Source organism: Heterodontus francisci, chromosome 4 (assembly GCF_036365525.1).
Source record: "Heterodontus francisci isolate sHetFra1 chromosome 4, sHetFra1.hap1, whole genome shotgun sequence".
Taxonomy (NCBI): domain Eukaryota; kingdom Metazoa; phylum Chordata; class Chondrichthyes; order Heterodontiformes; family Heterodontidae; genus Heterodontus; species Heterodontus francisci.
In genome coordinates this window covers 95,265,676-95,281,905 of record NC_090374.1, presented here as the reverse complement: position 1 = coordinate 95,281,905, position 16,230 = coordinate 95,265,676, and the positions used below count along the sequence as shown (strand labels likewise).

Genomic DNA, 16,230 nt, shown 5'->3' with positions numbered 1-16,230 from the left:
AGTGTAGGACTGAGACTGATTGCCTCCTTCACTCAGTTCCCAAAATGGAAATGAAATCATATAAGTTAATGATTTGCTGCTAGGATAGTCTAAATTGTATCTCTGTGAATCATCGATGCTGTAAATATAAATATATTTGAAAATTGGCAATTTGTGAGAGAACTGAAGCGAAGAGTTTGACTGTAACTGATGGTTAGCAATAAGGCTGCATGTCAGTCCTGACAATATTTATTTATGTTTTTGTAATATCATTGGAAAAAAGTCAGGGAACTAGAATTTAAACTACCTCTATAACGTTTCTGTAAAACATGGGCTATACCTGCTCCTAGTTTTTCAATTTAATCCCCACTGCCAGGTCAACAGGTGGAACCCCTGTGTGTACCAGAAATTGCTGAATGTGCGCAATCATGACGCCACTGATGTCAATGGGCTGCTGCAATGTAAGGATACCAAAGCTGGTCAATGAATGTGCAGGTAACCGTGTCCTTATTCACTCCTGAAACAACAAGCATTAGGAAGCAAGATAGGCCCTGTTCTGGGGCTATCTTTAAAGAGCCACTCAACAAATTGCAGCCTAGGTACTTTTGACTTGTGCTGAGGCAAAGTCGTGGAAGCACTATGGTGAGTTTCTGGAGGAGTTTGGAGATTTTTGCTCACCACAGAAAGGCAGAAAATAACATTGCCTTGCATAGGTATGGGGGCAGTAATTGCAGCACCACTTTCTCTGCAACGTGAGCAAGATGTGCGGGGGGGGGGGTGGGGTTGCAGAGAGGGGATCCTCTGCCTCTGAAAAGACTGAGGAGAAGGAGGTTCTCCTTAGAAAGCGCTACACTCAGAGGATCTTCCAGGAGCACCAGATCTATGTTGCAGTGAGCTAGGAGCAGTGCCTCTGGAGGATTCGCTTCTGAAAGGAGGTGGTGACGGAGTTGTGTCACCTCCTTCATGACGACCTGGAACCGCGAACCAGAGCGAGAATGGCCCACCCCCAGTGACTGTGAAGATGACCGTCATCCATTATTTATTTGCAGTTGATCTTTCCAAGTGGAAGATCGTGACATCATCAATGTGTCACAATTCACCATCCACAGAATCATCAGGGAGGTGACAGAGGTGCTGTACAGGAGGAGAGGGGACTTCATCCTCTTCTCACTAAGGAGGGAAGAGCAGAATAAAATGGCACATGGGTTCACCAGGATAGCGGGCTTCCCGATAATGCAGGGCACCATTGACTGCATGCACGTTGCTCTGTGAGTCCCCCGTATCAACGGGAAGAGATATTACAACCACATCTGCTATCAGTCAGTCATCGTGCAGTTGGTATGCAACCACATCAAGAAATTAATCTCAGTGAATGCCCGCTATGCTGGCAGCACCCACAATGCTTTTATCCTGCACCAGTCAGCAATTTCCACCACCTTTGGGACTCCCAAGATAGACAACAGCATGGCTCCTCTACACATGATTCGTGATCCCCTTCCACCATCCCACCACGCATGGTCAAAGGATCTTTGGTCAAAGCTATGGGGCCTCCCACAACACAATGGAGCAGGCCATCAGGTTCCTTAAGTCAAGATTTTGCTGCTTAGATTGCTTGGAGGGTTCTTTGCAGTACATGCCCGAGAGGGTCTCCATAGTTGTGTTAGTGTGCTGTGTCCTCAACAACCTCACAATTATGAGGGTCCAGCCACTATTTCCTGGGATCCAGAGGCCACCTCAGGTGGAGGAGGAAGAAGGGAAGAGACCACATGCACACATGATGAGCAATAAATGCTGGCATAGCCAGCACGCCCACATCCCAAGAACAAATAAAAAATACTTGACAGGGTGAGAGGGATCACATTGTAAGTCTTCACTTCAGTTTAAAGGAACTTCCCACCCCCAACATGGACCCATCATTCCCCTACAGTACATCCATAACTCAATAAAGGCCAAAAGTAAAAACCTTCACTCAACATCTTTATGCAGCAATACATCAATAATACAAAAAACCCAGAATTAATCACCCTTATGCATCCTCTTAGTGCATGTCTTGTGGGTGCCCTTGCCTGGCCTAGTGCTTTTGCACATTGCTACCCTAGTGGCTGCAACATGGCTGTTGGAAGGCTGCAGATTTTTATTGGGGGAGATCGCAGATGCCCTTGAGCACCGTTCAGCAGCTGTGGACTGTGAAGGCCTGGCTTCGGACTGTACCACCTCGGAATGGGTGGCAGCATTCTGGGCTGAGGGCTCAGAGGCAACAGCAGGGGCACTGGCAGAGTGGCAGTGGTGGGAGCATGAATGCTGTCATCCTGAGAGAGGACAGTAGGTTCATGCTGCACGGAGCCTCTGCCACTCCAAAGACGCAGCGTCTCAGTAATCTACTGGAAGACAAATTGCTGGACTGCTGTGAGAGCCTGTATGGCCTGTTGAGCACTGAGATCCGTATCCACGATGGCAGCAGTCTGAGCTTGCTTGCCAGCAGGCATGGATCTCATGACCTCTGTCTGAGCTTCCACTGCAGTACTGATACATTGGGAGGCCTCCGCCTCTGCTGCAGTGGAAGCTGATGCAGTGGCCAGCAAACAGTCCATCATAGATTAGTTGGGCAGTGCTGGTATGGAAGTGCCCACTACTTCCAAAGGGCTTCAAGCTCTGCGCAATGCCCTGTGACATGGTGGAACCAGACTCCTCCGTGCTTCTAGACAGTGACTGTGGGACATCTAGCAAACTTACCAATGCACCAAGCATCTTGGGGTGCATATTGATCAGCATTTTCCTGTAGTCGGCCTCAATGAGGTCCTCATCTGAGTCCCTTGCAGAAAAATCTGTCTGCTACCTTACCCTTCTGGGTGTTTGTCTACGAGCTGACCTTTACCCCTGGCCTGGCTTCAAACCACTCGTGCACAGTGACTCATCATGTGCACATTCCTTACTTTATGCTAGCCCCTAACATTTATGCAGTGCCAATATCTGAGCTGGTAGCTGCAAGTGTTAGGTCAAATGACCGTGTTTCTTCTTCGAAGGACTCTTTCTCCTCTCGCCCTTTCACCTGAGGGTACTGTGGCTGAGCAGCTGGCAGTTCTTCACAAGCTGAAATACAAAACCATAAGGGAGGGTAGGGGTGAGGGGAGGTGGGGAGTAAATCAGAAGGTCCACAGTCACTCCATTCGTAGTTTCCATTTCATGGCACTTTTGGGATGTGACTGAGGAGTTGGTGGAGGTGGTGCATACCGCAGCAACTTAACATCAACCAGCTTGGCCTTGGCACTGGTGCCCATAATCCTTTGGACCAACAGTGCATCCAGGGTGGTGTCAGTAAAGCGGAGAGCCCTCTCCTTCCCCAGGTGTGCCATCGCTTCTCCCCGCATGGCAATAAATAAGTACCCAGCATTGCTGCAATTTCCCTTTTATAGGAACAGCACCTTTAAAAAGGGAAGGTTGCCTGGAGCATGTGGTTTCTTCCCAGTGCTATTTGCACTCCCCCACCCCCACCCCCAGAGTGTGCAGAGGATGGTGGCAGAGAAATAGAAGCCGGGGCTGCATGGGATCAACTCATGGCCATACCTCTGCTGGAAATGAGGTGGGTAGATGAATTTTGTGTCTTACCTGCCTTGCTTCCAACGGGCAGAGGCACACTGCGAATAGTGGTACCCACGCCCAAAAATCAGGGTGAATGAATTTGCCACCCAAAATTTCCTCGGGTGTAAATTATACTCCTCACCTAGACCACATTTCATTCTCTCTTGCCCTCGGTAGGACCCATTTACAGATCTCTGGAGGCCAGAACACCTCAATTAACTTGGTGTCCTGACCTGCAATGTTTCACTGAGTCGCAGCTGAGCTAGTGAAATGGCAACTCCTGTCGTAGGGAGTCCCTGCCCCTGGTTCCAGCCTGGGCCACTTCCTGACATCATTGGCCTTGTAAGGGATGGGTGGAGGTTCCATCCTTTATAAAACTTACTGGAAAATCCTGGAATAAACAGGGATCCTGCACAACTGGCTCCCTGACATTTTCAGGTGGGTTTTACTGAAGCTATGGTAAGTCTCCAGTGGAGCTGCAGAGGAAATACAGAGCTATTTTTTGCTAAGCAAAATTGTTTTGCAATCTTTTTATACAGATTTAAACATAGGGTTATAGGTCTTGATGGCAATAGAAAAGAAAATCAGGAGGACTGTAAAACGGGTTGCCGATTCTCTAATGCCCATTTTGTTCAACTGTCCAAGATGAATTTATACCCAGTGACTTCTTCAAAACTATGTAAAACATAGCACAGGTCAGTCTCATGTCTGTTCTATAGCTTCTTGACTTATAAAATATAACGTCCAGGGATTGAATTTTTGGGCCCCACCAGGGGCGGGAGGGAGGTGGGGGAGGGCCTGAAAATACCAGGGCTGGCCGCATGTCAGTTTGGAGAAGCTGTTCTTGGAGCTGGCAATGTCCAGCAGGGTGGGGGGAGGGTGGGATAGCGATCCCATTTGCCTCCTGATTAAGGTTAACTAAAGTTATTAAAGAGCTCATTATGAGCTTGTTAAAGGGGGAGGTTGAAATTTTCATGGGAAGCGTACACGTTACATGCGCTGTTATAGACCAGTTAAAGGGAAGCGGGTACAGAGTGAGGAGCCAGTCATGCTGCCCCAGGGAATTCACCAACCTCATAAGAGGGTCAGTGCTCAGGCATTAAACAAGGTTGTCATCCTCCTGGCATCACAGTGGCAGAAGAGCAGGGTCAAGACTGCCAATCATAATATGACAGCCACCTGTCCAAAAGGAAGGCTGCAGCTGGCAATGGGGGCACGACTCAGATTTTGGGCCTTGTACCGATGAGGGGCAGCACCCTCTGCAGGAAGCAGCAGCAGAGCACAGGAAAGGAAAGAGGGTCAGGAAGGCAAGGGAGGCCATACCATCAACATAGGATCTACTGCTGAAGACAGAGCTACCTAGAGATGACAGAGAACCAGTGCCATAGGAGACTGCAATTCTCCAGGCAGATGGTCACAGACATCTGTGACCTCGTTGCCGAAGACCTCACACTTGCAGCACTGGTCAGCATGCTCTGCTAGCAGGCCTCGAAGCCATTTGGCCTTGAACGTCTTCACTTCTGGCTCCTTCCAGGGATCAACTGTGGACTTCAGTGGCATCTTGCAAACAGCAGCACACCAGTGCATCTTGCTGGTCACTGATGTCCTCTTTGCTAGAGCTAGACACTACATTAATTTCATGACAGATGCGGCCTCCCAGGTACTGAGGGCAGTGAGTTTCAGCACCATCACTGGAGTCCCCCAGGTGTAGAGCATTATCAATTGCACCCATGTGGCCGTCATGGCATCCAGAGACCACCCAAACAGATTTATCAACAGGAAGGGCTTCCATTCCCTCAGTGTTCAGCTGGTCTGTGACCACAATAAGAGTTTCCTTCATGTTGCACTCACTTTCCTGGCAGCTGCCATAACTTCTTCATCCTCCGCCAGTCCACACTGCCTCAGATCTTCACTTCAACCCCCAAAGTCCGTGCATGGATCCTAGGGGGACAAGGGATGTCCCTTGACGAGATGGTTACTGACCCCTTTGCGGAAGCCCAAGGCAGAGGCAGAGAGGTGATACAAGCACTCGGACAACCATCGAGCAGACCATCAGGCTTTTGAAGATGCTATTCTGGTGCCTGGACTGGTTGGGTGGTGCCCTCCAATACCCTCCTGCAAAGGTCTTGGTCATTGTGGTGGTATGCTGTGTTCTCCATAACATGACCCTCCAGAGAGGTGTGGACCTTGAGGATAGTGAGACAGCTTATTGAGGGACGAGCAGGAGTTGAGAGAGAAGGAGGAACTAGAGGTAGAGAGAGATGATGCTAAACAGAGAGGTGCCCCGGCTAGATGGGCAAACAGATAGCTGGGCATAGCTTGGGGTGCGAAGTGCTCGTGAAGATGCTATGAATGGCAGGGACTCCTGATTCAGGAAAATTTCAACTGAGCCCCTCTGACCCAAGTTGAGGGCATGGCATAGATGGGAGTCTGAGATACCTGTCCTAACACATGCCTGGAAGACGCAACCTGGAACATCTAATCACTTACCACCAGTGAAGGAAGCGCATTTGTCGAGAGGCTTTGCCCTCACCGTGGAGGATCCCTTTTTTCTCTTTGACCATCTCATGCCACTTTTCTTTTCACGGCAGCAATAAAAGGAGTCTCAGACCTGTGCCGTTGTGTCGTCATTTATGCATTGTAAAGAGGAAAACAGTGGACAGAGACAGTAAGAACTCACCTCAGTGACGCACTTCGTACTCTGCCTGACGCGGTAGCTTCTGCGCTCGGCCACTCCTACGCTGTGCTCTCCGTGTGGCCTTGGAGGCAGTGGAGGCAGCCTCTTCACTCATCTCAGTTTGCGGCAGAGATGCATGTGGTGGTCATCTCATCATGGAGGTGCCTGTGCAGAGCATCTCCAGAGGCTGCTACTCAGATGGTCCCTCTGTAGAGGGACCAAGGAGGCCAAAGATGATGAGAGTGTTCCATTAGGGGTCGCACCCTCATCCTCCTCCGTGACATCCTCAGCCCTTGCCATGCCAGCGGGTGCCTGGACGAGGACACCAGCTGAGGCGCAGCTGGCATCCCCTCCCAAGAGCTCTGCGCCAACAGCGCTACTGACTGTTTCATGCTACACAACATCTTATCCAGCCTATGGACTGTAATACGCAATTTCTGCATGCATTCCGAGTGATGCCGCATATGGTTGTCCAAGAGGTTGGCCACTCTCTCTCTGGAGGAGCACATGTGCTCATAGCCCTGAGCCATGGTGACGAAGATGAGCTGGATGGACTACTCCATCCTCTGCCTAAGACCCTGCACTGCCTCAGGGAACTCTGACATACGGGAGTACATCTCCTGCTGATGTTCAAGGTAGAGCCTCCTTTCCAGTGACTCCTGAGGCCTTGCATCTGTGCCCAGCTGTGCCCTCCCTCCTCTGAGGTGAACTGATCCCTCTGCCTCAGGCACCTCCTGCTGCCCACTAGTGCCATGATCATCACCCTGCACCATCCTAACTACACTTGCGCAAGGACCCACTGAGCTGAGTGTGTCTGTGCTGGTGGATGATGTGCTTGTAAGCTATGATGGTACTTCTTTTTCTTCGTGCTGCTCTGTGTCTGCGGAAGGAGAGAGTGCCGTGGGTTGGACATCTGCACCTGTGGGAGACAGAAGACGTCATGTTGAGAGCTAGCCTGGGAGTGTAGAAGCCGCTGCAGTGCTGAGGCCACCCAATGTTACTCAGTGCACCACTTGCTATCAGACAGGGTGGGATGTACTGTACCCCCTAAATGACCACATTGCCTTCTGTAATCACCAGATCCAGCATGAGCAACCAACTCACCAGGCCCAACTGCCTCCTCTTTCGCTCTCTTGGCTATCTCCATCGCTGCCTGATTCATTGGGGTGATGTGGTAGAAGAACAGCGCCCTTCCTCCCATTTGGGCACTCTCCCGGACATCATGTGCCTGTTTCTCCTGCAAGGACCAAAGAGAGCGAAATAAGGTACTGCTGTCCTCTGCGGCCAGTGTCATCTGTGTCTATCCTTTATTAGCTGCATGACTGAGTGGTGACCAGCAATATGACCGTGAGTCATTCTGAGGGGTCAGTAAGTGCCCTGGGCACACACCCCTCCCATGTTCAAGAGCAGCATGCGCCCTCAGGATCCTCAAGTGGTGTGCCTGCTGGAGGGTGCAACCCCTGACACCTGTCTGGTGTATTGGGGGTTGCAATCCCTTTGCCAGAACTTATGAGGTCATTGAACCTTTTATGCCTCTGAATCCAGGTTCTTCTCATCTCGCATCTGACACTGCTGGCGGCAGCAATCTGAACCCAGGCCTCTTTGGTTTCACAGATGGCCTCCTCCTACCACCTTCTGGAAAGAGAACCACTCCCCTCTCCCTCAGGGCCTCCAACATTAGATTCAGTTCAGCATCAATGAAGCAAGGAGCAGCCCTGCCCTGGGTGCCAGGCCTCCAGCACTCCTATGACATCTCGCTTTCCTCTGGTGCAGTGGAAGGCTTTGGCACAATCAGCAGTCTCAGTGATGGCAGCTGTGGGGAGTCTAAATCAGTCCCACAGTTCATCTGACCCACCTTCGCTCCCACCCCCACGGGCTCTAATTGGGCAGAGGACCCATCTCCATGTCAGTTAAAGGCTCACCCCTGGGAAAATTGTGACTTTAATTAGTTTCCTTTCGCAAGCAGGTTCCTGACCCGAAAACAATCCCAACTCCTGTTTCCTACTTCCGTGGGGAAAATTCAGTTTGACTAAAGTTAGCGTTAATTCAACTTCGCCATGTATTAGTATGATTTATGATGATTGAGGCTATGTTTGTGCTTTACATTTGAGTCATGTTAAAGTTAAGGGGGTAGAGTTTCTGCTCAGTTGCACTTTTTCTAGTGCAATTCGTCCAAAGTTATCATAATCTGTGCAAAGGATTGCGGAATTTCAAGTGCAGATTATGTTCAGCGCAAATCGAGTTGCCGGGATCTTTTGCGCTAGTTTAAAAAATGTTGCGCTACAAGCCAGCCACACCCACAAAACTGGCTCTGCCCCCCAGGTGAACTAATCACCATTGGGAGTTTCTGCTAGTTACACTCATTTGCAGGCCTTTGAGGAGACTCTAAAAATTAAGCTGTTTCTTTCAGATGCAAGGACACTAATAGGCATAATTTAAAACCTTTTGAATGTATTTTTTAAAAATTTACGAAGAAACTGCCTACTGTGCCCTAGTATAACCAGCAAGTGGTTCTATATAGTTCTTTAAAAAAATTCAGTAATTTAAAATCGGATTACTCATAGATAGTGGAATAGACACTGATTAAAATACTTATATTTTGTGATAAACCCATTTTCAGATGTATTAGTTAAATTGCACCTAGTTAACACTCTTAAATATATCTAGGAATATTTTAAAGCAAAATTATTTTCAAAAATTATGTTTTAACACACTGCCTATTGGGTGGTTCACAACAGATTTTGCGTTTGGTAATATGCGAATAAATTTGAGTGAAAACTCAAAACAAAATCACTTTCCAAAGCGTGCGTAATTTTGAGTGCAATTTGTGCCCGGATTGCCAATTGCACCCTAAGTAGAAACTGTACCCCAAAGTTGTAAAACCTAAAATTGCACATACATCTGTGGGAGTTAGAGTTCAATTTGTTTGAATTTTAACTACAGCGGAAAATTTGATGTTGACTGAGGGGAGCTGAAGATATAGTTAATCGGCATGACTTGAAGAAAGCCATAGTGTTTCGTGACATCCATTTACAGCAATTGCATGACTAGAATTCCCTACAGAATCTATAAACAGACAGCTCTTACTTAAACTGTCACATTGAATTACTGCACTTCATACTTTCCCCCTGGAAAAACATGACTTATTTATGCGTTGATGACAGTGTTGTAACATGTAGATGGTTTTATTGTGTTGTGTGTGTGTTTGTATACTAAAAAGGTTAAAGCCATTCGAGACGTTAACCTTTGTGGGGATTGGATTTTAACTCTGTTGTGAAAATATCATGACAAGTATATTTATGTGAGCAAAGTATCACTGGTAGTTGTCACGTTTTTCTCAAAGGATTTTTTATTTAGCAGATAAAACATTGGTGTAGCCCAGCACGAGAGTAAAAGACAAGGCTGAAGTGTCGCAACCATCTTCAGTCAGAGATGCTGAGTGGATTATTCATCTTGGCCTCCTCCTGAGGTTCCACCTTTATAGATTCCAGTCTTCAGCCAATTCAATTCACTCCATGTTATATCAGGAAACGGCTGAGTGTATTGGATATAGCAAAGGCTGTGGACCCTGACAACATCCTGGCAGTAGCAGTGAAGATTTGTGCTCCATAACTAGCCGCGCCCCTAGCCAAGCTGTTCCAATACAGCTACAACACTGGCATCTACCTGACAATGTTAAATTGCCCAGGTATGTCCTGCCACAAAAAGCAGGACAAATCCCATCTGGCCAATTACTGCCCCATCAGCTTACCCTCAATCATCTGCAAAGTGATGGAAGGTGCCATTGACTGTGCTATCATTCAGCACTTACTTGGGTTCTACCATAGGCAAACGCATTTGCTTTGCCTTTCATTCACTGCTCCTTTGGTATCTTTAATGAATAATTTGCATTTCCACTTCTGTTTGTTTTTTTGAATTAAAATCTTAGTAAAAGGCTGTGGCCATTAGGTTTTGAGTGAAATTCATCCTGATAGTATTGACAGAAAAACAAAAGTCTGTTTAAAATCTAGGCGTTAACTCTTACACAGTGTAAGCACTGCAAAGTGTGACAATTCTCACATAAAATGTTTGAGAAATCCCTTTCTAACTCTTCTATGTTTTATGGTTGCCCAGAAAACACTTTTTTTACATCTTACTCCAATTCTTTGCCAGCTGCTAGTCGTACCAGGTTATATTCCACTGGAAGCTTCCATATCTCAGCCAAATTACTATTCTTCGTGTGTGAGCCTTGACATTGAATGTCTGCAGCCTATCTAAAACCTGGATAAATCGTAGCTGAATACATCTCCTGTTGTAATCTAGTGACCCCACATGCATTTTTCATCCCTGATCACTGCCATCTGGAGCAGGAACATTGTCTGATTTGTTTCCCTGCCTTCCTAACTTAATTGTACACCCCTATTACCACCATAGCTGAGGTTCATTATCTTTGTACAGATCAAGGAGTGAACCAGGGACTTTCCTGATCTGTATGGTTCAGACGCATATCAGTCAGTACCTTTGTCAACTGCACCATGGTGTAAACTTGCGTATGATGTTGCATTTTGCTGTTGGGTATTTGTGTCTTTTTTTATGAGAAAGTATTAGCTTTAGGAAAAAGTAGTTTTATCATTCTTTTTGTTTTTAGGTTCAACTCAAAACCAGTTTATCGAGCCAGTACATAATTCGAACTCAGCCAACAAATACTTGCCTCTCTACACTGGAGTGCGCAGCCTTTGCACTGTCAGTAGTGGAAAAGAACCATTGCATTCATGAGGTAAGCAGTCACAAGATGCCTCAATCCCAGACAAGTCATTTTATGTTGTCGATTATAGAATTACACTGACAGGAACAAAATCAGTTGACTGAAAGCCTTTATTGCATTTGAAACATTAAAGAATTTAAATGATTTGAGCTTCATAAAATAACTCTGTAAGCCGCATGTAAACTGTGTGCACAAGTTTATGAAAGGTCTTGATATTTTTCTTAGGGTGGGCTGGAAACACTGTAACTGACACTGAAGAAAATGCTCATTAATTGAGATTATGCACTTTTTTTGTCTACATTTTGCCATTTTCTCAGTCATGTCAGATAGCTTGTCTCCTTTCTCTACTCCCCACATACCTCACACCCTCTCCCACTGGCCCCAGATTACTGCTGTCCACCAGCCAATGACTCTTAGGACATTTTCGTCATACTGAAGAAAACAAACAGGTCATAACTGAAAGTCAAACATTTTTGTATTTCATTTTTTAGAATCCAAGGGGGAAATGTTGCAAAATCATAGCTTCATTTTCATTGTGAACAATTCCATAGGAGTCTGACTAGTCATAGAGCCATTTATGACTTGGAAGGAGGCCATTCGGCCCATCAGGCCCATGCTGGCTCTCCACACTCCCCCGCTCAATCCCCGTAGCCTTGCAAGTTTATTTCCTTCAAGTGGCCATCCAATTTCCTTTTGAAGTCATTGGTTTTCTCCACTTCCACCACCCTTATGGGCAGAAAGTTCCAGGTCATTACGGCCTCCTGTGTAAAAAAGTTCTTCCGCATATTCCCCCTGCATCTCTTGCCCAAAACCTTCAATCTGTGTCCTGTACTCCTTACACCATTAGTTAGTGGGAACAATTTTTCCTTGTATAACTTATCTGAGCCTGTCATAATCTTGTATACCTCTATTAAATCGCCCCTCAATCTCCTTTGCTCTAAGGACTAGTATGAATACAGTGTCTTTGCTGTGAATAACTGTAAACAAGTCTGTTTTTTGATTATTTTATGCGCAGCCAAGACGTCTAAATATTACTGGGATTGCAATTTGGAGGATGACCTTTTGATTCAAGTGCTGTCATCATTATATCTCCCCAAAATCTTGTTTTTCATGTACTGGCCAACATCATCAAAACAGATTAATTGGCCATTCACCTAATTTTTTGTGGAATCTTGCTCTGTGTAAAATGGCCAGCATGTTTATTAACTTAACAGTGACTGCACTTCAACGATATGCATGTACATTGAGCCACTTTTGAGCGGCGCAGTGGTTAGCACCGCAGCCTCACAGCTCCAGCGACCCGGGTTCAATTCTGGGTACTGCCTGTGTGGAGTTTGCAAGTTCTCCCTGTGTCCGCTTGGGTTTCCTCCGGGTGCTCCGGTTTCCTCCCACATGCCAAAGACTTGCAGGTTGATAGGTAAATTGGCCATTATAAATTGCCCCTAGTATAGGTAGGTGGTAGGGAAATATAGGGACAGGTGAGGATGTGGTAGGAATATGGGATTAGTGTAGGATTAGTATAAATGGGTGGTTGATGGTCGGCACAGACTCGGTGGGCCGAAGGGCCTGTTTCAGTGCTGTATCTCTAAACTAAACTTGTTATTGGAAATGCAAGACCTATTTTTTCTTTCATCTGGCAGTTTAATCATGAGAAACTGGTGATATCTAGCTGAAGCAATAATATCATAATGAATATTGTCTTTACTAACTGAATCAATAAATATGTATTCCTTCTGAATTAGTCATTTTTGTTGTTTTAAATCTACAGGTTATATTACGTCCTCTTCAAGCTTTGTGCTCATTCCAGCTTCAGCACGGAGCGCAGATCCATCACAGCAAGGAACATCTGATTAAGAATGGATTGTATGCAAAACCAATGCCAAAGAATAAACGTAAACTTAATAGAATGGAACGTTTAGTAAACAATGTCAAAGTATAGGGGACAAGTATAATTTTAATATGACTTTATTTTTGTGTGCAGAAATTTTGTCTTGAAATTTTCAATGAAACCTCATAGTTTTCTATCTTTGAATTTTCATTTAGACTGCACGTCAGTTTTCTAAAGTCTGATTCCTTGCTGTTTTCTATTGCTATTATCGATCTTACTGAAATCTCTGGGGGCAAGTTTCCTTGGGGCTTCTCCTACTACACTGCCATAATTTAGGCAGAAGTTCGGCAGAAATCTTGTTTACATGCATAACTGTGGTTCCTCCTGAAATTGCACTGACGTTATGGCGGTGCAATGGCAAAGGTTCTGAGGAAAGTCACCCCAAGTTTAGAGGGCTAAAGCTGTTTCTTCTTTATTCTGTTTTCTGAAATCTAGTTCAGATTCTACAGTTCTCAGTAACATAGTGATGGTGGGGTATAGTTAAACTGCGATTTTGTTAGCCTGACTGGAAGTTTATCTCTTTTGGACAAGAGTAGGAAATTTTATCCATGCTTATCTCAATCAGGATTATCAGTGCTGGGTTTTGGGAGCTTATTTATCTGGATTTCTTTAGTCAGGGCAATTGTAAGGAGTCGTTTGTGAAGCCTATTGTGGGGTGGGGGGGGGGCGGGGTGTCTAAGCCTAGGGTCTAGAATAGACCTTCAAATTCACCAACATTTTGGCATAATTGGCCCTCTTCTGAAGTGGACTGTTAAGAAGCTGGCTGTGCTGATGGCAGTAGAATGTCCTTGAGTGGTTGCACCAGGGCTGTATTTCAAACCCCTGCCCTCCTCTCCCCCCAACCCCCCCACAATTTACTGGCAGGTGTCCTCTCCATAGTTATCCCATACTTTGGCATGATCAGGTGTGGAGGTTATGGATACTGTCCATGGCACATATGCCAGTGGAGTGGTACCAGGCATTTCCAGGGTCCTTGATTATATTGAAGGTACATTTGTGCCATGTGCAGTAGAAAGCAAATCCTGGTGGATAACTGTGTAGTTCATTTCACAGTGTAAAGTTGGCATCAGATATTTAAAATGCCAAAACAATTCAGAACTCTATATTTGTTAAAAATTAATTAAAAGTAAAGGCTTGTGCATCCAAATGAGTCCTTCTGAAGGAGTTATCTTACTAAATTCTGCAGACATCAGGGTTTCATCTAGGATAGCATGCTGGATTGAAACTTCAATGCTTCAACATTTAGAATGAAGTAGAAAAGAAGATTGAAAATGAGCTTGGTGTATTTACTTGTTTGTGGTGGAAAGGATTATTTTGTTTTTATCTGGTCTGCAGTTTTTTGGGGTGTGTACTAACCTACAGCTAACACTATCTGGAGGACTTGAATCAGCTCCCTACATTTCGTAATGGGACTTTAATGTAAGCTTTGAAGCTTGCCTGATTATGGGTCGGAAAGAAAATGAATTGATTAAAAGAAATCTGTTCATCTACACCACTGCTTGTCCTGCATTGCTTTGCATTTTAACTGTGTGGGGCTTAGTCCTAGCTGGAATAAAGGATCAATCCAGCTGCAGCATTCAAGCCACTGCAACTTGTAAATGGTGCACAGTTAAAATGGGCATTAGCTGAGTCATCAACTTCCATAGGCAAAGGTTTAAAAATTATTTTACCAAGAATGAAATGAATGGGGGATGAGGGTATTGTACAAGGTGGGTTTCCACCTACAGTTCCCCATACTGTCGATTCCCAATATCAAACCTGCTTCTAGGCACTTCAGGAGCTTCCAAATGGAGGGAAAAGATAGACGTTCAGTTGCCCGGGTCACTTTCTTAGCAACTGCCAGGGAGATAATATTGGTAGAAGCCTGAGACCTAATATCAAAGACATATCAAGGAATGTGCAGAGTGTGGGGACATTTAGAGAGAAAAAATATGGTAAATAAACAACAAATTCTTGGTGGATGTGTATTTATTTTATCACATCAGTGTAAGAGGTTTTTTATTAGCTTCATTTCAGCAGATTTAAAAAAATCTTTTTTACTTTAAAAAAAATCAATCTAATGAAAATATCACTTCCAGATTTCATTGTTATCAATGTCACACCCAACAATGAAAGTAGAGATATATTTACTGTGATGTATCACTTAACTTTTGTATCAGTTTTTAATAAAGAGTTGTTGGAGAAAGGCCTTTCTAGGTGCCTTTTGACTGTTCATTTGTATAGAATATACAATGAATATTATTTTTTCTGTTATCAGTTGTTGATCATAAACCCAGGCTACTTTACGAGCAACTATCTGGCAATTGATAGAAGACTGAAACCAAATTTTAAGTCTCTGCTGCCAACCAAGGAAGGTGTAAAGTGTGGAGAAACTTATGGAGAAATAAAATTAGGGGAATAAATAAATACTTAATATCTGTGTAAGTTTAATTGAGCTTCACTTTTTCTAGTTTTTAAAATATCTGCTGTATATGATGGACCAATGAGTCTTTAAAAAGCACTCCTACAGATTTCATTGCTGTCAGTGTTGTGATTTTTACAGATTTGTTAGTTTTTTGGTGTGGCCATCATCATCGGTCAATAGCATTGATCACTTTTAATCGTTAGTGTGAAATGTATCAGGCTCACCCAACAGAAGTAGGATCTAAACCGGAATATAACCACCCTCTGAACTCTACATAATGTATCATGTAAACATCCAAAATATTCTGGGAGTGATTACAAGGCTGTAGTCTTGGTTTTCGTAAAGCATTCAAAAGGGTTGTGTGATTTGAACCCCTTAATGAAATCAGTTTCAAATAACAAGTTGTATTTATATAGCGCCTTTAACATAATAAAATGCCCCAAGGCACTTCACAGGAGGATTATCAATTAAAATTTGACACCAAGCTAAATAAGGAGCTATTCAGACCGATGACCAAATACTTGGTCAAAGAGGTAGGTTTTAAGGAAGAGAGAGGTAGAGAGGCGGAGAAGTTTAAGGAGGGAATTTCAGAGCTTCGTGCCTCAGCAGCTGAAGGCACAGCCACCAGTGGTGGAGCATTTAAAATCAGGAATGCTCAAGAGGCCAGAATTGGAGGAGTGCAGGTACCTCAGATCGTTGTAGGGCTGAAGAAGATACAGAGATAGGGAGGGGTAAGGTTATGGAGGGATTTGAAAACAATGATGAGAATTTTAAAATGGAGACATTGCTTAACCAGGAGCCAATGTAGATATGTGAGCTAAGGGATAATTGGTGAATGGGACTTGGTGAAGTTAGGATATAAGCAGCAGAGTTTTGGATGACCTCAAGTTTACGGAGGGTAGAATGTGGGGGGACGGCCAAAATACTTTGGAATAGTCAAGTCTGGAGGTTGCAAAAGC

General features: G+C 44.9%; 1 protein-coding gene across 1 annotated transcript in view; it reads left to right on the top strand.

The window, feature by feature from the left end:
- dtwd2 (DTW domain containing 2) overlaps positions 1-15,296 on the top strand; it is a 251,658-nt gene extending 236,362 nt beyond the window's left edge. Inside the window, exons 5-6 of the mRNA XM_068029884.1 lie at positions 10,863-10,991; positions 12,748-15,296. Coding sequence (XP_067885985.1) covers positions 10,863-10,991; positions 12,748-12,918 — 300 coding nt within the window. The 3' untranslated portion in view covers positions 12,919-15,296. The remainder of the gene's footprint in view (positions 1-10,862; positions 10,992-12,747) is intronic.
- Positions 15,297-16,230: the final 934 nt, after the last annotated feature.